This window comes from Aegilops tauschii, chromosome 5 (assembly GCF_002575655.3).
Source record: "Aegilops tauschii subsp. strangulata cultivar AL8/78 chromosome 5, Aet v6.0, whole genome shotgun sequence".
NCBI lineage: Eukaryota > Viridiplantae > Streptophyta > Magnoliopsida > Poales > Poaceae > Aegilops > Aegilops tauschii.
The window spans coordinates 430,225,940-430,248,257 of NC_053039.3; the positions used below are offsets into that span (position 1 = coordinate 430,225,940).

Genomic DNA, 22,318 nt, shown 5'->3' on the forward strand with positions numbered 1-22,318 from the left:
AACTTTCGTGTTGAACCCTTTTCGATATGAGGCCATCTTGAGGGTGTTTCGGGCTGTTTTCTAATGTCTGCAGCAGAAAAACTTGTCCGGACGTCCGGACGATTGCCCGGATTGTCCGGCCTTTACCCGGATCATCCGGGACTCGACCCAGATTATCCGGCTTCAACTTGTATCTTCTGTTGTTTGGGTCAATTTTTCGCCCCCCGGCCGGATGATCTGGACCCCAGTCCGGATGATCCGGCCATGCAGTGCTGCAGCACACAATTTTGGCGGTAACTTTTGCATACGACATTGGATTAAGACGATTTTTATATCAGAATCGTCCGTTTCGACGAGATGAAGAACTTTGATGTTGAATACTTTTTCATCCGAGGTCATCTTAATTAGGTTTCATGCTATTTTGTAATCTGATGTTAACACGGGTATCTCCGAAATTGTCATATCTTTTGCACTTGAGCTTCGTTTTGGTCCATCTTCATATTTATTTCGATCATCTTGAAGAGGGCCATCAAATGATGACATGAACTCATAATTTTAACCTCATCCCATTATAGACTCGAGTCACTCTTTGCGATCATGCCATTTTTGAGCGTCAACAGGACAGACCGAGAGAGTTAATCAGATTCTGGAGGACATGTTGAGAGCCTGTGCATTAGATTATGGATCTAGTTGGGATGATAATTTGCCGTACGCGGAGTTCTCATACAAAAACAGTTATCAAGCTAGTCTGAAGATGGCACCTTTCGAAGCCTTGTATGGAAGAAGGTGCGGGACACCGTTGATGTGGGATGAAGTTGGAGACCGCCAGTTGTTTGGACCAGATTTGATCAAAGAGTCTGAAGAGAAGGTTAAGTTAATTCACGACAGACTGAAGGTAGCTCAGTCCAGGCAGAAGAGTTATGCCGATACAAAGCGCAAGGAGGTAGTCTATGAAATCGGAGACAGAGCGTATCTTCGTGTGTCACCTCTGCGAGAAGTTAAACGATTTGGAGTTAAGGGAAAGTTAGCTCCGATTTGTAGGACCATACCGAGTTTTTGAGTGAATGGGAGAAGTGGCCTACAAGTTGGAGTTACCGATGTGTTTCACGTTTCCCAGTTGAAGAAGTGCCATGCTGAGATGGCCGATATTCCTGAGAGACACAGTGCCCCTGGAAGCAATTCAGCTGGATAGTGATCTAACCTACGAGGAGAAACCCGTCAAGATTCTCGAGTTTGCCAGCCGAGTTATACGCAGCAAGGTTATCAAGTTTTGCAAAGTACAGTGGAGCCACCATACCGAGGATGAAGCCATCTGGGAACGAGAGGAAGACCTACGGAAAGACCACCCACACCTATTTTCTGGCCAACCCGAATCTCGAGGGCGAGATTCATCTTAAGGGGCGTAGGTTTGTAACATCCCAATTTTCAATTTGGATATTATACATAGGTCATCATATGCATATCATATTTTATTTGCGATCCTAGAAATCCTAAGCAACTCAAGGACCCACGGAGAGAGTTGGGGATTGCATTTATTTTCATATTTGAATTTTTCTCAAATTTGAAAAGAGGATCATTTTGGTTTTAATAATTTTTCTCTCTGAAATATTTCCGTTATTAAAATATAAATGAGAGGAGATAAAATGACTTCTCAATAAAATAAATATTGGAGGAAAAATGTTAAAATCAAATAAATATTTTATTTGGATTTTACTCAAAATTTTTATTTGAATCAGAAAAATATGCATTTTTCAAAATTGCATTTTTAGGCCAGAAAAATGTTCACTTTGTTCTAAATATTTTATTTAGACGGTGAAAATTGTTTTTGGCATTATTTTTAGAGTTTTTATATTTATTTAGGATTTTTCTTCGGCGGAATTTATTAAAAAAACTCTTCGCCGCCCGACTGGGCCAAAGGCCCAGCCGAGCCGGGCCGCGCCCGCGCCGCCGCCGCCTCCCCGCGCAGGAGAGTCCCCGCCGCCACCGCGTCCGAGTCCGGCCGGGGCACTCCTCCCGAGGCCGACCCCGACCCGACGCCCCCTCGCCCAAGTCGGCCCCCGGCCCCTTTAAATAGCCGCGCCGCCCTGCCGCCCTCCCCACCTCGAGCCGCCGCCGCGCCGCCGCCGTTGCTGCACGCCGCCGCCGCTCGCCGCGCCGCCGTCCGCCGCCGTCGTCGACCAGTTTTGTTTCGGTTTTCGTCTGTTTATTTCGGTAAACCCTAGATCTAGTTCGATTTTTTAATAGATCGGGTTTTTGTCAGTTTTCCCGGTTTTCTCCGAGCGGTTCTATTTAGCGGACGTTCGCCCGAACGCTTCTGCCCGCGAACGCGTTCATTCGTTTAGTTCTGCTAGCGAACGTCCGTTCGTTAGTTTTTTTCTTTTTATTTTATTTTCGGCCAGGGACCTATCCGTGATTATTTTTACCGCAGATTAGCCCCAGATCTTCAAACCCTCACAACTTTTCAACCGTCCGTCCAAATCCAGTGAAACCAACGCCAAAATCTTCGTCTCGAACCCCTCTTTCCAGTTAATCAACTTGAACATGATTTTGACAATTTAAAATTTTGGTTGCATGCAGATTTGAATTCGAATTTCTTTTGATCGTAGTTTTAGTTTCGTAGCTCCGATTTGATTGATTCTTTTTGCAAATCGAAGCACTTCAGTTGAACTTTCAATTTGGACTTTCTTATCTGAGTTTTATCCTTGCATCTATGCTTGAGTGCTTATGCATGCTATTGTTTGTTTGCGACAGAATTTCCGGAGTGCGAAGCGTGCTACTACGAGTCTCTAGGGTTTGCGGATCGTCAGCGAGGCAAGTAACACTTTGATCATACCCTTTATTACCCAGTTTTTATGCATTAGTTTCAACCCTGAAACATTGCATGAGTAGGATTTGATAACATGTGGGTTTGGGAAGTAGTTGATGAGGTAGAACCTATTGTTCCTTTATATCAAACCGTGAGAGTTACTTCTACGATATGCTTATACTGCTATGCTATGCTCGTAGACGTGGATTGGTTGAGTGTATCCATGACAGATGTGAGAGTTGTTAATTAATGGTTAACTTAAGGTGGCTACTTGAATACACATCTGGGTGGATTGGTTGCGGGCACCTGGAGAATCCAGTGTTGTCCTAGGATATCCCGAAGTACCCGTGTGATCATCCTATGGTTCGCCACCCAGGCTCAAAGGGATCATAAGATTATTCATGCTAGAAACTTCCGTGTGCAGCCACAAGCCATTATGGGCTCTGGCATAATTTAGTAGGTTGCATGACCTCTTTCAGTGGTAGGCTAGCAGATGTAGGGGATGTAGGTGGTACTGTCTACCCAGAGTAAAGAGTTAATGTTTCTGAAAGACTGTGTCTCGGCCATCCGTTTCTCAAACATCATGTAGTGCGAGAAATCCAACGGAGGAGATCGAGTCTTGTGGGGAAAAGTGCGCAAACCTCTGCAGAGTGTACAAATTAATCGTGGTTAGCCGTGTCCCCGGTTATGGACATCTTGAGTATCTCGTTCTTGAATTATTGATTTGATCTCATCACTCTAAATTAAATTGTTGGGTTCTTAATACTGTTTAATTGGGATTGAGTTGGAGGAACCTTCTCAATGTTTATCAACCACCATGATAGTTAAACAAAATATATTCCTTTGTTGTAGGGAAAAATTGGCTTTTCGCAAAAACATGATAACCATAGAGCCTCCACCAGCCATATATGCATGTAGTGTTAGCATTTATCTTGTTCATTGCTCTAAAGTGTTATATTGCCAGCATATTCCATGTGCTGACCCGTTTCGGGCTGCAACGTATTATGTTGCAGACTTTTCAGACGAAGAGTAAGGTGCGCTAGGTCGTTTGTCGTGCACTCAGCTATGCCGTTGGAGTTGATGGACTCATTTACCTTCGATGCTTTCGCAGTTATCTTATTTAGATGGCCTTAAGCCATATTATTGTAATAAGTTCTCTTTTGAGACATTTGATGTAATAAGTGTGTGATTGCACTCTGTTATAAATCCTTCAAGTACTGTGTGTGTCAGCATTACCGATCCAGGGATGACACTTATGCACAGAGATTTGACCGTTTGAGGTCGGATCGCTAACAAAGCTCCAAGTATTAATAGTTTTCACTTTATAGGTAACCGAGTTGAGTTCTTATTTGGGGAGTCATTGCGATTGAAGAACACAGATGTGCTACGTCACCTCTTCCTCCGTTATGCACTTGATGAGCTTCCGTCCATTGCACCGAATCTTGAAACTCTTACTATAGGTTCCTGGAGTGAGGTATATTCCAAACCCTTTTGTGATTATTATGCATAGAGCAGTAGTGGTACTTTGGAATGTTATTAACATGCGGTTTCTTTATGCAGTCCTTGGAGACATTCAAACTGCGCGTAAGGCATTGTTCACTCTGCAAATATATCTTTGGATGCGCCAAATCATTAATTCAAGTATTTAAACCATTCTTTTTATCTTCAGGTACCGAAACAGCTACAATCCATAGATGAATTGCTTTCTGAAGACCCCTCGCGTCTAAGGCAGATTCCAGGATACCGCCATGACAAGCTCCGGAGAGTGAACATTTGTAGGTTCCCCTCTTCAAAGAGCATGGTTGAGTTGACGTCCCATATTCTGGAAAATTCAGCATCACTCGAGTGCCTTACGTTAGACACCACCAATGATAATTTCAGGTATTCTGATGATCAATCTGCTAAATGCTCCTGCTTGAATAGACCCATGGAAGCCCATAAAGCAGCCTTGATAATCGAAAGATACATCAAGGGGAAAGTTCCCTCTACAGTTCAGCTAGATGTGGTGGATCCTTGCAGCCGGTGCCATGATGTTGAACTTTGCAATGTTTATCATTGATTTATCATGTGTTTGAAAGGTCAAGTTCTGTGATCTGTAGTGGGATGTGCTTTTTTTAACACTATATGCGTTATTTCTTAATGTATCACTATGTGCAGTGTTTAGCTCTGCAATATTTCAAGGCAATTGCTTAAAGTTTGACCTCTCATAAATCAAGACATTTTCATAATTGTTTGCTTTGTACATGTATATTTTTTTAATCGTACCGACCATGTATGCTTAGGGCATCTCCAACGGCAAACCACAATGGACGTCCCTACTTGTTCGTGGACACATTTGACGTGTCCGGGGACATCCGCAGGGAGTGCGGGTACATAATGGTAAACCTCAAATAAGTAGGTGTCCAGACATTCAAACATAGTTTGGACATAAAACATCAAGCATAGTTCAAATTAACTATGCATAAAACTTAACTAATGTAAAAAGAATATAAAACTTAACTAAAAACTCTAAATCTACCTAACGAACCGAAGCCATATCTCGAATGTCGTAGGCCTATCGTCACGGCATCCTTCCTGGGATGCGGCGGCACGCTTGTGGACGAGCGCCTCAGCCTGGGCGGCGCACTCCTACGCCTGCTGACCGACCTTGCGCTCACGGACAGTCCTGGCTTTCCTCTCTAAGAACCTCGCTGTTCCTTTGCTTGTTAAGTTTGGAAAGTGATCTCTGACTGAAATGTTTGAATGCTGCGTGTCCATGGACCGTGGCTAAGTGAAACTAACTAAATAAATTGCTTTGAATATGGTTGCTTCCGCTGCCTTATTTAGGGTGTACTATTTGGAATTTGAGTAATGGTATGTGCTTCCATGGAGCACTGTCGCGGGTTTTTGGAGCACTTTGAAGCTCGTCAAAGACGTGGAAACGAATGGCCGCGAGCTATTTTCTTCAGCAGAAGAAAATAAATAAATGAGTACTTTTGGGTTCAATCAAACTTTGTACTACCGATAACATCTTTGAAAAAGCATTAATTGCAGCTATATATTCCTATCGGAAAGTAATCACCCCCTTTCTTCTCCTTCAAATTTTCGAGGACTAAGGAGCAACTTTCATAATTTTGTGCATATTTCAAGAAATGACAAGAGGCTTTCACAATCTTACAGTTTCTGAATAATGCCATCAGCTTTTGGAAGAAGTTTCACCAATGTACCTCACTTTTAGAAATTAAGAAGAGGATTTTCAGAAAGAAGCACAGCGATAACTTTGCACTAGTTGATATACTACCTTTTTACTAAAATAGATATCTGGTACTATTCTCTCATATGGTACAAAACTTCAATTTTTCTTAACAAAAAACTAAGGGAAACTGGGATCTAAATGTAGCCTGTCAGCCCCAACATTTCAACTTTCCAACACATGAATCACAACTTTCAACAACAACAAAAAACTAAAAAACCGAGATGGAGTAGATCTTGGGCCTGACAGACTGCATTGCATTGGCTCTCCCTGGTTGCAGCACTCATGAAGGAAGTATACTCAAACAAACAAAGCGTAGATCAAAACTATACTACTGGAGACGGCTTCCACTGGATTACTACTGGTTCTGTAACTGCGTCGTCGGAGCTGGAAACATTTCTGACAGCGTCTTGGTTATTTTTTCCACCTGAAACATTGTCTGCATCGGTATTCTCTTGGACGAAAGCTCCCGCAGCCGCTCCTTGAAATCCTCCACGTTCTTCACCTTCAGCTTACCCACATCCCTCTCAGTAATGACGAAGATCAAGGAGATCGCAGAGTGGATGCCCTGAGAGGTCACCATTCCACCAGCATCTTCCTCCATGACGATATTCACCAATTCCATAGCCTTGTCACAGATCATGTTCAGCGCCTCTGGAGATTTTGGTAGACGGTCGAGCAGGAGCAGGAACTCATCGGTGGCCATGAAGCATTCCAGCAGCTTATCAGGCACGTCACTAACAGCTGCTGATAACTTGGCCTCCTCATCTGCACAGAGTGCAAGGATTGCAGCGCCAGTCTCCTTCCTTAGTACAACATCCTCAATCTTGAGTAGACCACTGAGCATTTTCATTCCCCCTATTGTCACCATTCTTTTCCTGAACACATCAAACTCTGACAGTGTTGCAATTATAGAAGCTACCATGGCCAACAATGATGCTGAAAGTCCAAGCTTTCCTGCCCTCTCGACGACATTCTTTAGAACAGCTGGTACTTCATTCTGACCGGCTAGGATCTCCCTGTTGGGCCTGTGCATGGACAAATTATGGATTAATGAGATCCTCTGCGCCTCAATATCAGCTGACCATACATTCATCCAGTGCTTCCTAAGATCCATCAGCAGTGGGGTCAGCTCTGGCCACTTGGCAAGGCAAGGTTGCATTCCCTTGGATGTTTTGGACACTAGATTTAGCATCCGCAAGGCCTCTTTCTGCCGTACTGAATGCCCTGAGAACAGTTCTAGGATCTCTTGAATTTCATCCTCTGCAGGTGGCACCAAGGGGAGCGAGCGTCCAATGCTGGAGCGGGCAAGATTAGAGTGGTCGAGGCACCACTCAGCAATCATGTCATGGAGGAGGTGGTTTGGAGCAGTGAGTGAGTGGGGCAAGGAGTGACCAGTAACAGGGCAGGTATTTTTCTGTGCAAGGGACCACTGTTGGCATGATTTATCAACAGTCTGCAATCAAGCAAAGCAAAACGTGGTTACTGGGTCAATCTAAATCATGGGAGAGTTCCAGAAGAAGCAAAAAACACTTTGAATAAATTTATTATAGTAAACAGCCTCTTGCAGAAATGTAGGGAAAGGCTGCGTACTAAAGACCCAAAGTGGTTGGACCCTTCCCCGGACCCTGCGCAAGCGGGAGCGAACAAGAAAAGGACATAATACAGCTTACATAAAACCTACACCCATGCGACCATACGATGAATGTAAGCACAGCATGTCAGTTTCACTTTCAACTTATCCGTGGGACATAGTATTTCCTTGGAAGAAAATGGCGCAAAAAGATACATAGCATAAACATCAACTCGAAAAGGAAAACAAGAAAAAGCCTGTTGATTTTTGGTCCCAGGTTTCTACTTTTCAGAAACAGTATGTCATAGTGCGCCAATAACTACTGATTACATCCCAAGATAACCATATAAACCTACAGCACAAGGGAAACATATATTATATTTAACAGCTTACGATTATCAGACCTGGCCAACTAGCTTAACCTAAGTACATCTGAGGCGATTCGAACTGCTACATACAGCAGGAAGTGCAGGTTATTTTATTATGATCCAGGAGAATGTCAACTTGTACCTTTTTCTTTCAATGCCCGATCTATTTGGATATTCGTTAACTATAAACATGTGATGCAATTCAAGAGGAAAGTCCATCGATAATCAAACTACTCAGTGACTAAAAAGGGAATCTCATGCAAAGGATAATATGAGTCTCAACTTACATTTAACTAGCCAAGTCAGAGGAGAGAACTGCATGATACTGTTAATAGTATTGGACAGTTAATCCTGGTTGTGGATAGCTTTTATTGCTGCCCATTATTAATAATTTATGACAAATTAGCAATAATATTTCATTGGCTAGTGATGGTGAGCAGATAAATTTGGCAGAACAGGAAACATCCAGCAGAAAACAGTCAATACATTTTTTATAAAAGGAAGCAATGGCGAGAGCTTGTGACTTACATATCCAGAAGCCAATATAATAGGATCTTTCATTACTCGTTCAAGCAGTGGATCGCCCTAACAACACAGCATAATTGTATAATCAGTATTGGTGAAGATGTTGAAATGGAGCAATAAATTTGATTGCATACAAAGAGACGGCTTAATCAATTTGATGGAATGCTACTGTTACACATGAATACATGATGCTACTGGACTTGAACTGAGCAGGAAATTTTACCCGTATTCTAATAGTTCTTACAAATGAAGAAAAGAACACCATGTAAAAGAACACCATGATGCTACTGGCTTAATCAATTTGATTGAATGCTACTGTTTCTTCCGGAATAGCACGAGAGATTTTCCACTGAGACTTTTTCGTTTTGAACTTTTAAAAATACTTTTTCCACTGACCACTTGACCAGTGAACACCATGTAGCATTTTGTTGTGCAAATGCTAGAAACAGCAACAGCAAGAAACAAAGAAAAGAGCCACAAAAACTAGAAATTCTTGCACGGAGATAAAAGAATCCGAGCAACAGCAAGATACAGAGAAGAAACGAGAGGGGCCAGAAGAAGACATGAGCTTCGATTAGAAACAGAGTTGGAAGCCAAGAATCAGAGACGGTGGCAGGCACTTACATCGCTATGAGGCCATTTGGTAGCGAAATCGCGAGGGAGTTTCGGTGGCCCCGATGTCTTCTTGTGGGAGAGGTCCATGAGGCCGGTCATTACCTTCTCCATCTCGGCGAACGCTGCCTGCCCTTGGGCTTCGTCGCCGGCCGCGGCATCCTCCTGGATCTTCATCAACGCAGTCATTGCCTTCTCCATCTCGGCGAACGTCATTGCCTTCTCCATCTCGGCGATCGCTGCCTGCCGTTTGGCTTGGTCGTCGGCCGCGTCACCCTCCTGGATCTTCGCCAACGCAGTTTGCATCATGGCGGCGAACTCAGACCGCGTGGGGGCGACCTCTACAGGCTGCTGCCCCGACCCGGCTTCATCACCGGTGCCAGTTCTTGCCGCCGCCACGGCCGCCGACTCCGACGTGCCGGTGGCCTCAGGTACCGTCTCCTGCCCGTGCGGGGTTCCTGCTGCTGACCTCGCGGAGGGTTTCTTGCTGATGCCAAGAACCTTCCTAGCCGCCTGCCGCGCTCGCGGCCAGAAGCTTGACCGCGATGATGACGGGGCGGAGGTGGAGTGGGAGGGGGCGCGCTGCATGACCCTGGCCTCGTCTATCTCCCGCTCGACACTGGAACGCAGCCGCTGTTCCAAGGTGGCGGCCGCCGGCCTCCTGGAGCTCTGGGAGGGTGGCGGTGGCCTCTCTCCGGGTCCAGGAGGGGCAAGTGCAGGAGGCGCGCTTGCTCCGCCTCTGTTTCTCCTCCCTGACATGGCCGCTTCTTGGTTTCTTGCGCGGCGGTTGGTTGCCTGGCTGCTGCTTGCGATGGGCGTTGGGCGATGGCTTCTTGTTTTGAGTTTGGGAGGGAAGGTGTGATCTGAATTCTGAAGTGGTGGTAGTTATATAGGGGACGGTATTGGAGGAGGGAGGGGCTGGCCTTTTTATAGTCTCGACGCCATGTGGTTGGGTGTCTCCGGTCTGGGGGCAAAGGCTCCCAATGCTGTGCAAACGGCTGACATGAACTTCTGTTACTCTTTCTGTTTCTGTTGGGATTGTCATTGTAGGTCTGTAGCCATCTGTTGATAGACTTGCGTGACTGATAGAAGATGATCACCGACGGTGGATACACATGGCTGTCTGCAGAACGAACCATCTTCACCAAATGCAATGATCTCGAGCCACCAAGAAGAGCCCAGCACTCCTTCACTCCGTGGCGACGACATGCACGTCTTCTGTCAAGCATTCCGTCGAGCTGAGCATCGTCTCCCAAATGGCCAAGCCATTGCAATTGATCCAGTCCTATGTACTGGATAGGAAGCTGCTTGTGTCAACCAACCAATTCGATAGTACTTCCAGCTGCTATCTGTCCGTGTCAAACAGCCACGTTTGAGCGACAGCTAATATGGAACGGAGGGAGTACATGTCTGCAGCACGAACCAGCCGTTTAGCTGTACAGGCGCGCCTCATGCCTCATGTCAAGCATGCCGTCGAGATGAGCCGAGCAGAGCATTGTCTCCCAACTCGCTAACGGCAGCCCCTTGCATTGATTCCTCAAGTGCTTCAGCACGCTTCTCCTCTGCTGGCCCTTCGATCGAACAGAGCCAGCGCCCAGAACTGCCCCTTCCTTGCCTGGCATTTCGTCGAACACCTGCCGCTCGCTGGCAGGACCAGCCACCACTGCACAAGGAAACGGGGGTGCCCGGTTCGGCGCTGCCCCCGTGGCCGCCATGTGCGCCGCCACTCGAGCAGTGGCTCGACCTAAACCTTGCTGTTGCGGTCCCGCCGCAGATCGACGCGGCGTCGGTCCGTCGATGCTGGCGGGGAAACACAGGAAGGACATGGGCGAGGCGGAGGAGGACAGGAAGGGAGAGAGGGTCGGCGGAGCTGCGCCGTGGCTCGTGGGCATCTGGAGAGGCTCCAAGGAGCAACGGTGACGGTGGGAAGCAACGGCACTGGAGAGCCGGAGAGCCGGAGCACCGGAGGTGCTCGGCTGTTTGCAGCGCTTCAGGAGTAGACGAGTGGAGTAGATAATTACTCTGTGTAGAATGGGTTTACTTACATACACCAACCAAAGATTATTGGGAGGCTCTATTTGTGTGTCTGAAAAAAACAGTTGCATCAGTCACTTTTTATATGAACAGTCAGATTTTGATCCAATGGTCCAAAATAAATCATGCTACTGTTCATCATCTTCCTCCCTTCATTCTTCCTCCTCCCAATCCCCCAGCCTACCCTGCCCTAACTGCCGGCCTCATGTCCGCGCCCTCCCCTCAACCTCCCCCACCGCCGTTGCTAGCCACCACCCCGGCCATCCCTCTAACCCCGGCACCACCCATGGAAACCTCCGGCAATCCTCTACACCCCCACCCCTTAGATAATGGGGTCATTATTTCACCCTAAGATAGATGGTGGGAATAGTTCTTCTCCGACAAGCTTCTTCGGTGAGGTCCGGCCAAGAGGGAAGGAAGAAGAAAAAATAATGACTAACGCGAGAAGGTATTTCACGCACATGAGAAATAGCAAATCCGAAGATTATTTCTGGATTTGCTCACACAAGTTGTGGACTCGTTCCACGTCGCCGGAGACGGGTCACACTCACACATAGAATGCCACACCACTTTTCTTCAACTTTTTTTGCCGGTAATTTCACACCACCTTGACCATCATTGTTTAAACTAAGAACGAATTCATACGATAAAAATGGTTTGAACATAAAAAATGTGCAAACTCTAGTAGTTATGAAAATTCAAGAGATTCCAATTATTTTCATAAAGTAATTCAGCACAACGAGAACGAGTATGTAAACTGGGCAGGAAAAGGCGTGAAGGATATGACCAATGGCAGACGATAGAGGAAGATCAATAGGAAATTAAAGAGAAATGAGAAAAATTGTCGAGAAGAAGTTTACACGGCTAAAAGTTCTTGACAATTTTTCTTGAGAGGCAACAGTAATCGCATCTCTTTGTTTACCTCCATGATATGCCTTTATGTAGGAGAAAAGCCATCCAACTCAAATTTTATATCATGCTTATGAGAAGTAAAAATCTGTGGACAGTGGTTTGCATCCTGAGCAACGGGATATAAACGACAAGATGAAACATACATATAAGAAAAAAATCATAAAAATATATGTGTGCATTTCAAATGTCGCTTAATAGTAGGGTCGCTATGAGTACATTTATTGGATTTTTCTTGGATGAAGCCTTAAGGCATGTAGAGCGATTGATAGGACAATGCTATTTCTGTGATTGACACATAATTTGGATATAACGGTAAAAAATGGTGTATAATAGACTATCTCTTAGTCTTACAACTAGTAACTAGATATCTCTAAATATGTGGTGAGAGATATTGTTGCTAAGAGATCATCTTCTAAATAGGAGAAGGCAAAGTCTTTTTTTTCTGGTTTCTCTCTCCTCCACCTATATATTTATCCTATGTGACACTTCTAAGATAACACTATTCTGCAGGCCCTTAATAGTGATTTGCAAAAATCGCTACTCGTTATACACCTTTACAATTTGTGAGGTGAAATAACTCTACTTTCCACACATTTTCAAGAAAACACAGCTGATTTTGAGCAGATGCTCCTCTTTCTTCTCCATTTCTTTTTGGATATTCTTTTTTATCACCATTATGTCAACATCTTCATCGCCATCGATGTTTGAATTGGACAAATTGATGAACTCTTTGAATATGTAGTCATCAAGCTCCTTGTAATCAAAATCATCATTCGACGAACCCATCATTTGCTTACAAATAAACTAAAGAATCTCAAAATACAGCTCGTACATTTCGTCGAACACATGGCAGGTGAGGTGTATGTCCGTTGGAGTTAGACGTACCGTGGCGGTAAGGATGGCCGTAAGGGGTTTATGGCCCATGGTGGCGGCACTGCGGTTTGGGGACGGTGGCGGAGCTAGGGTGGTGATAATGGCAAAGATGGGCAAGGGGCAGCTAGAGAGGGAGAGTGTAGGTCGGATGAGGGTTGGGAACAGTTTGAAGAGATTTGAGGTAGATTTGTCCTGTCAAATCCGACATGACAAACGCGTCCAAGCGTGTGTAGGAACCTAATAAGTCTTAAAGACCAACTTGAGGACTCAAGCCAACCGTTGACTGACTTCTCGATGGCTTGATAAAAGCAATTAGAAAACAAATCTAAGTAGTTCCACACATAGGGCTTTGTTTCAAAGAGAGAGGTATGTGTACGAGTAGGCTAGGCGCATCGCAATCCTTAGAAAGCATACCTAGATTCAAAGCCCACTCTTTCCTTTAGCTTCCATCGTTGTCTTATACGGCAAATAACCACCTAGGGAGTAGAAGTTTCTTATTGTTTTCGGTCTTTTTTTGGCCTAGTTGTCTCTATTTTGGCCCTAAATCTACCCACATATGGGTTGAGTTTGAGGAGTGAGACAACATGAACATACGTTCTAGGTTTGGAAGTCCATTTGGATGATGTTTTTTTTGCTCAGAGCGCAGTCCGGCCTATCCATCGGACATATGAGAGCGAAGCAGTGAGGTCTCGTTGGAGATGCTCTTATGTTGAATGGGTACGGTCTTCGAGGACCAGGGTCGTCAACCAAACCCTTGCGTGTCATCGTGTTGCCAACCATGGACGAGCTTGGCATGATCTTCTGACAATTTGGGCATGTCCAGACGTGTGTTCCAATGAGACTTGGGCTCCTACATCGCATGGGCTTTGTCATGTCCGATGCCATAAACTACAGAGTAAACTGGATGTTGAATCCCACAAATGATATATACACGCGTCGAACGCCTAGATTAGTCGCAGTTATGGACCGTCCCATTAACGCACACTTAAAACCAGAGAAAGAGAGAAAATGGGGGCATCTAGGATCAATAGCGGGTCGGCTGGGTGGAGAGTAGTGCTGCTAGCCACTCAGGCACAATTGGGTTCAAGCTTAATTGGGAGGCGCCACCAAATTGAGGGAAAAGGGTCGACCTTTGCTGAAACCTTCCAGCGGCGGAAATTGTTTTCTTCCCTTTTTTTTTCAGGTTTTCTACCGGTTTTGTAGTTTCTTTTTTTTTGCCCTATTTTTGTTATTTTTCTTTTCTTTTTCCCCTTCTTTTTTCTCTTTTTAATTCCGGTTTTCCTGTTTTCCCGACTGACTTTTTCTATTTTTATTTATTTTTAGAAATTTTCCAGGTTGCATTTAAAAAATGTTCATGTTGTATTAGAAAAAAGTTCACCGTATATTTTGAAAGTTTACCGTACATTGAAGAAAAGTTCAATGTCTATAAAAAATGTTCATCGTTCATAATCTTTTTTGTTCAGTGGGTGTATTTGAAAATGTTCAGCGTATATTAAAAAATGTTCATCATATATTATAATTTTCGCAGTGTGTATTTGAAAAAAATGACCACTGTATATTAAAATGTTGTTTAGTGTGTATAGGAAAAAATGTTCACCCTATATTAAAAAATGTTCACAGTATATTAGAAAAACGTTTGTCCTACAGAAAGATATAAAAGCGCAAAAAGAAAGCCAGAATAAAAACGATACCTAAAAGAGAAAAAAAGGAGGGAAAATAAAAGGACAAAAACCAACAAATCATCCGTTTGTTTTTTAGAAATAATATAATATATTTTTAGTAACTAGAAATAATATAATGTATACTCGTGTCTCCCGCTCGCTGGAGGAAACTCGCGCGAGGCCCAAGGCTGATGCAGCTGCTAGCTAACGGAAGTTTGTTGCTCGCTTAGAGCGATACATATCATCACCTGCGAATGCATCCTTTTGGTTGGATGAAAAAACAAACTGGGCCTCTCCTCAGGTCGAACAAGTTTTGCCAACAAAATACTAGCATATAAAAAAAGTAAGCACAAAAAAATTACTTATGGAAAAAAGGTTACGCCTGAGCATGGGCAGAATAACTCCGATTGAATTCTTGCTGCCAGAAGATGTCGAGCAAACGCAGATAGCGTTCCCCAGTCCCATATGTCCTTTCTCAGTGTTAATTTCTTGTTTTTTCTATTTCTTTTTTAGTCGATTTTCCCTATAAAAAGGCTACCATATTTTTATATTAAAAATTCAAAAATTGGGATTTTTTGCTAGGCTTCTGAAAGATGAATTTTTTTTGACCTTTTTAATGAATTCTGAACACTTTTTGAAACTGTGATAATTTTTAAAATGTTACGTTTTAAAACTTATGTGAAGAGCTTTTAGAAAAAATGAACTTTATTATAAAATCCGAAAATTCTTCAAAATTAATCAAACATTTTTGAAAGTCCAATTTTTTTAAAATATGATTTTTTAAAGGAAAAAATAAAATAAATCAGTTGAGGAAAAAAAGAAAAGAGAAAAAACCCGGAAAGAAAAATGGTATACGTCGGTAGAAAAAACAACAGAAAAACAAAAATAGGAAAAAGTGAACAAGAACCTTCTCGTTCCTAAAACCGAGAAAACCAGACCCATAACCTTCCCAAACCGGAATCCACAGGCTAACCCTAATTGGGTTGGCCTATGTCGTTGATGTGTATGTCCGACATTTTGTCACAACAAGCGACAAGTAGAATTCACCCATGGACAACCCGACATGATTACCTGGAACCCCAACATCTGAGTCGGGCCCACCTCCGAGAGGTTAGGCTGGTCCTCCTCACTGCCAGAGGAGCCCGCCGTCGTGGATGCAGATGGGCCCGGACAGCGAAGGCGGCGGTGCCATGATCCACCTGAAGAGGAACTTCCAACGGCTCCGCATGCCGGCGCGGAGAATCAGGACTTCAGCATCGCCGCTGGGCTCGGGAAGGTGACGGGAAGGGGGAGGGAGCAGTGCTCGAGAAGGGGGAGTGTGGCTCTGTGCGTCGCCGACGCATGGCTTAAATAGCTGCGGCCAGGCAAGACAAAGGGGCGGTCAGCTTGCTTCAATGCGGCGCAGCGACCGGAGTTGGTTTCTTGGAATGCGGCATCCACATTGAAGCGGCAACGCCCGAGAGGCCATGTTCGTCTGCGCCGCCCTCCCGTACGGTCAAATCGCGGGCATCAATGCCGGCCGCTGCCTGCTCTGGACTGGCATGAATGCGGCATGGCAAGCGGTGCGGGCGTTTGATGGAAACTGCAACAGAGGCGGGTGGTTTTTTTTTGTGGCCAGGGCGGTCAGGAGTGGACGTGGTAAGGTCCGGATGCCCGCAAGGCCCCCCCCCCCCCCCCCCAAGTTTGTCTTCGGTTTGAGGAAGAAAGTACGTCCAAACCGCTCGACGGACCGATACAACCCCGTGTTGGATGGCACAAGAGCGGTCCGGACGTATGCCAGCGGTTTGAGAGTCAGCGTTGAAGGTGCCCAAAGATCGTATATAGTGGCCCGTTTTCCATAAAATAGATCAATTCAAGCTTTATTGAGTTTGTCAAGTTTATAAAAAAATGAACATTTGCAGTATCATATAAATATAGGTATGTTCATCATGAAATGTGTATTGTGGTACATTTATTTTGTAGAGTAATTATTAATATGTTCCTATATTAATTTGGTTAAACTTAATAAAGAATTTAGGGGTTCTATTTTATAGGAAAGAGAGAGTATATGAGTAACTAGTGGAGCTTTAACAATTGTTCACAACTTTTTTTATGAATAACTATGAAATCAGATTAAATTTATTTTTTTGAAAGGAAAGATAGATAGTGATGTACCTTATGCATTCAAAACGGAGGAAAGCCCGGATGACCAAAGTCAAATTACATGAAGGCAGTTGGTGTTAACGCTGCACAGAAGGTGCAGCAGGTCGTCACCAAGTCTAAACAGAAGCAAGGGGGGAAGGGAAGAAAACATCGGCATAATTAGACAGCAGAACCCTATCTATTTCCCTTCTGGCACGATTGCTCAAAGTCTTAGCAGCTCAGCTATCTCATTGAAAGTTCTAGCGGGTGACCACCTCTGGTTATGAAAATCCTGCGCATTGCAGTGCAGATTGAATATTTTGAATGTCTCATATTGCAGTTGTCGCGAATTGAAGCTGTATTGGATAGATGCAAGTCCTTTTTCAGTTCATCTTTATATAATATGTACTAACTTATAAGACAAAGTCCTTTTATAAGAAGAATATAAAAGTCTCTAGGCTCACCACCAAAGAGGAGTTCCCACGGGCTCACGGGGGTTATTTCTGTCTGTGTTGCTCTGGCAGGATCTTAAGCTTTGGACCCGCGCACGCAAAGACGATCCCTAGGAGCAAAGAAAGTCCCCACGCACCATGTCCCGTAAAACCGAGCACACGTATTCAGGTCTCGGTCTCCAACCCTTTTCTTCTGTGCTTCCTTGAGAAAGTGCGCCGATCTAGTCTCTGCCATGGCAACAATGCGGCCTCCTGCCTTTCTGCAGTGCACCAAGCGTCACTGGTAGCTCGGCAGCAAAAGCATGTGTCCATACTAATTTACCAGCATCTTGACACACACTGTCAGTCTAAAAAGACTGACTCAGGTTAACCTCCGTACGTGGCTGCTTCCAGTTACAGACGCATGCCACGTACTGCATACTCCATCCGTTTCATAATGTATATTTTTTTTAAATCAAACTTTACAAATTTTGATCAAATTTATAGAGAAAACTATTTTACAATACCAAATATACACAATATGTTCCGAAAATGCTAAATGGATGACGAGCTCCATGGAGCCCTTTATTTAAAAAAACTCATTTCGAAGTTTCAGAAAAATCTATAAAAATCACACGTGTTCATAACCTCATACAAATGTATAGTACATGTGTGTAAATTTTCCGAGGATGATGTGCCTTGTGGTGAGAAGTACACAAAAAGAGAGAATCAAGATTTTGAAATGATGAACAGTACACACACTGTTTAGTATAAAAATGCACAAGTTTGTCTTTTGTGTAGCTCTCATCATAATGTATTTCATCGTCAAACTTTACACACATGTAAATCACAACAATATGAACGTGTATGATTTTTTTTCAATATTTTCTGGAACTTAAAAAAAATATGATTTTCAAATCTTTCCAAGAAAGAGCTCGGCCTCCAAAATGCCCTACTCATGAATATACGTCTTACAATGTATCGAATGATATGCAATTGGTATTCTAGATGTACTACAACCTTGGTCAAGGTTTATAAAGTTTGACTCATAAAAAAAATTCTATGAGCGCTAATTGTGAAATAGAGGGAGTATAGCTGAAGAAGCGTGTCGATGAAGTATATAGGAGTATGTGGAACAGAGTGAGGACGAATCATTCGATGCTGAATTGCTGATCTCTTTATCTTTTGCTGATATGTCTCCTCACATCGAAATGTTGTACTAGGAGGAGGTGGAAAAGAGGAAGCCTGAAGATCTATCTCCTTTTTATTTTGTTTTGGAGAAGATTGGCAGTACATCCAAACCATGTGACCCCTTTGCCCGGTAGCAGTGGCAGCTAGCCAGCAGCGGGACATGCACGGGGAGCAAAGCGAATGTTTGTAGCAGTGGCGCCGCACGTCGCAGCAGAGCACACCACCACCAGCTGGCCAGTAAGTTAAACAGCATGTGTGGATATGGATGTGGACGTACATGCATGGTGCAAGCGACCTGAGCTGCGCTTGGCGCGTCCTGCATGGCCGCATCCCCGAACGGGGCCGGGCAGGGTCGCCATCGCCACCAATACGCCCCGAATCCGCCGATCCCCGTGCCGTTTATACGCGCACCTCGGCGACGTCCAGACGGGGAGAAGATCAGACGGCCCGCCGGCCAAATTCCACGATCCCAACGACCCGCTTTCGTCGGCGAACACGCCACATTTATCCGGCCGGCCGGTCGACCGGTCCCGATCGGCGACATTCGCCGCCCGGGCCTGGCCCGTGTCTCCGGCGAGGAGCGAGCGTGTCCCGCCCCTTTCCGGCCACGCTGCTGCCCTCACGCGGATCGCGGAGGATCTCTCCGTTGTCCTCTTGCTGGGTGATAGGGGCGTGTGCCGGGTGTATGCATGCGCATGCACGACGACGGCGTTGCTGCCGGTTGAGTGGAGGCGCGGGAGTCCGAGGTGGACTCTTGATCTTGCGTGATCCGGCGAGAACGAACGGATGGAAATGAGCAAAAAACAAGAGACCGCGGACGTACTGCTTTTCCATTTGTAGATAAAGAACATCTTCTATCCTATGATATCTTTTTCGATAAAGGATGTTTTTTTTATTGACTCATAATGTAGCATCGAGGGATACAATCATAATGAGTACAACACCCGGTCTCTGCATAGCTAGGATGCACATAGCCAACACTAACACACACAAATAATCACGTCCGCGTGGAGCAAAGTCATACAAGACCGAAGCTATGGCAGACGGAGTGATAAAAAGAAAAATTCCTGAAACGATTCGACAATACACGATGGTGACCATCGGCACCCATCATCTATTGACAACACAAGGAATACAAAAATGCACGCAGTTTACATTAGCACAAAAGCCACTAGTAACCCTAAAAAAAGCCACTAGTAGCTTGCCCTATTTCACGGTGCATGTTTCGATAGCCGGCACCTACATCGGGTTTCCTGCTAATGCCCCAGCTCGCTTCTCCCCTTTCCCGTCCCCTTTTGTGTTCAATTGTAGAATTACACAATTTGTTTTAGTTATTTCCGTTAAGCAATTAATGAAAACGGGTGAAAGCACTACAGGAATCAGCTTCTTTGCCGTTCGCCATGGCGGACGGCAAAGGCATGTATGGCGGACGGCAAAGCGATTTGCCGTCAGCCAGCAGACGGCAAACTGTCCGGCTGAACTAGTGCCGGTAAAGGCCTTCTTTGCCGTCTGCTTCACAGAAGCTGACGGCAACGGGTTGTGCCGTCCGCCGTTGGTGGCCAGCAGACGGCAAAGACCGTGGACGGCAGTGAGGTGGGGTGAGAGCCATTAGGGGTTAACGGCGTGCTCTGGCCGGACGGCAAAGAGGCTAAGGTCTTTGCCGTCTGCTGACAGACGGCAAAGTGCTCAAACATGCCAGTCCCAGGAATCACAGGTAGCTGCCACGTGGCATGTCTGCCGTCAGCTAGCTGACGGCAAAGAACTTTGCCGTCAGAGCCTGTACAGCCCTGTTCTTAATTTAATTCATTCAATTTGACAGCAATTCACAGATATACACAGATATACATATATACACAACAAGCATATCCAACACACAAGTTTCATCATATATACATACATAACCAACACATAGTTCCATTCTTACATATTACAAAAGTTTCACATTGTTCATCCAACACCGTTATCCATCCATCCATATAACAAGTTCCAACCATGCAAGTTCATTGATACAAAATAAAAGCACAAATAAAAAAGAAGCACTCCATCCATGCAAGCTTCCGTGAATTAAATCAAATCTGCAAAATGATAAACAAGATGTTAGAAGAAGAAGAAGAAGACTATAAGAAGTAAGCATACTTAAGTAAAATGGAGCTAACCTAGAAGAAAATGAAGAAGAAGAAGAAGAAGAAGACTAGAAGAATACTAGAAGAAGACTAGAAGAATAAGAAGACTATAAGCTTATTATGTAAACTTGGTCATTTTGTGCTAACATAAGTAATTTTGGAGCTAACCTATAGGAAACTAAGCATATTAGAGATAACTTAGCATATTAGAGCCAACTTAGGTAAAATGGAGCCAACCTAGCTAATTATGCCATCTTTGAGTGAACTAAGCATATTAGAGCTAGCTTAGAGCTAACTTATGTCATTTTGGAGAAGAAGAAGAATAAGAAGAAGAAGAAGAAGACTATAAGCTTATTATGTAAACTTGGTCATTTTGTGCTAACATAAGTAATTTTGGAGCTAACCTATAGGAAACTAAGCATAGTAGAGATAACTTAGCATATTAGAGCTAACATAGGTAACTAAGCATATTAGAGCTAACTTATGTCATTTCGGAGGAAACAAAGCTAAGTATATATAAACCATTTTGGAGATCTGACATACCTGACATAGTTCAGTTCTCATTGTTCTTCTCCTTCTCCTTCCTCAGTGGGATGTAGTCTTCTACCACAATTGGCGTGGTCATGTTACCCAGCTGTGGGATCGCCGGCGCCACCACCGGCGCGAGGTCATTGTCAGGCACCACCACCATCGCGAGGCCATCTTCAGGCAGGACCGTCACAACCATCGCTAGGTCATCCTAAGCCACCACCATCTCTTGCCCATGGTCAGCCACCACCATCTCTTGCCCTTGGTCAGCCACCACCATCACTAGGTCATCCTCAGCCTAATGCCCACTCTGCTCCTCTTCTTCCCCACTCCAGCCCGGATCATCCTCCTTGCTGTCTTTGCTGCAGCCAGAATCACTGCTGCTTTTGCTACAGCCAGAATCGCTGTTGCTTTTGCTACAGCCAGAATCGCTGCTGCTTTGGCTGTAGCCAGTGTCGCTGCTGCTGCTCCCATTGTCTGTCCAAATGCAACAATGACCGTTAACAATCGATGCGAGACAAAGCCAAATGTAGAGGAATAAGAAGAGGCAGAACATACTGGCATCATCGTCTTCAGCGTAGCGCATACGACACATAGTCGCGTTGAACACCTTCACGATGAGCATGGTGTCATCGTCGTCGTACCTGAAGAGAAGGAAGTACCCGTGCCGCAGGTCGTAGGCGCGGTAGAACTTCTCCCAGCCACGACACAGGTACATGTGGCCCTCCTTGATCACCAACTCCACGTCCCATAGCCTGCGAAACCCACTGCCGGCCTGTCGCAGCTTCACATTATTTGGCGGATCTTCACCCAGCATGTTCATAAAAGTGTCAGGCAGCCTCTGCAGTTTGGGACAATGAGTGATGTAGCAAACAACAGAGTTATCATAATGAGATGAGCGAAGGGGAGATCTCTCCTTTTATATACCTGCCTCGTGGATGATACTGAAGTCCCAAGTATGATACTGAAGAACTCGAAAGCATCCAACTCGTACTCCGGTGTGGCAGAGCGGAGTCTGCGGTGGTGGCTTCCCCCCATCTCTGATAAGCAGCAGAAGAGACCAATTAGTACCTTTAAAACATTATAACATAAGAAATTTTGAGCAGAAGATAATCAACTACACCAAGTTATCATTTCTCATTCAAAAAGCAATGCACTTGTGGACATATGATGGCTCTAGTTAAATTTATTAGTAGCACTAGTCGTTAAAAATGTTGACTTTAGTTGAATTTCATATAATAACTATTTTAACTTCTTTCGGTCAGCAAACTAGGCAACTAGCTAGCAGTATAAAAACATTCAACTAAAGAAAAGAAAGAAACTGCAAAACGTGGCGGAACCCTAAATAA

General features: G+C 44.6%; 1 protein-coding gene across 1 annotated transcript; it reads right to left on the minus strand.

The window, feature by feature from the left end:
- Positions 1-6,153: 6,153 nt before the first annotated feature.
- On the minus strand, positions 6,154-11,082 carry LOC109733625 (U-box domain-containing protein 73). Its single transcript, XM_020292849.4, has 3 exons — positions 9,108-11,082; positions 8,487-8,543; positions 6,154-7,473 (listed from the first exon to the last, which is right to left on the minus strand). Exons 1-3 carry the CDS (start codon positions 9,852-9,854, stop codon positions 6,376-6,378), a joined length of 1,902 nt encoding a protein of 633 aa, XP_020148438.1. The 5' UTR covers positions 9,855-11,082; the 3' UTR covers positions 6,154-6,375.
- Positions 11,083-22,318: the final 11,236 nt, after the last annotated feature.

Excerpts from the sequence above, each read along its gene's own strand:
- LOC109733625 (XM_020292849.4), bottom strand. The coding sequence starts at position 9,854 with ATGTCAGGGAGGAGAAACAGAGGCGGAGCAAGCGCGCCTCCTGCACTT. Across the intron at positions 8,544-9,107 it reads CCAAATGGCCTCATAGCGAT|GGCGATCCACTGCTTGAACG; the intron begins GTAAGTGCCTGC and ends CTGTGTTGTTAG. Across the intron at positions 7,474-8,486 it reads TTATATTGGCTTCTGGATAT|ACTGTTGATAAATCATGCCA; the intron begins GTAAGTCACAAG and ends GCTTGATTGCAG.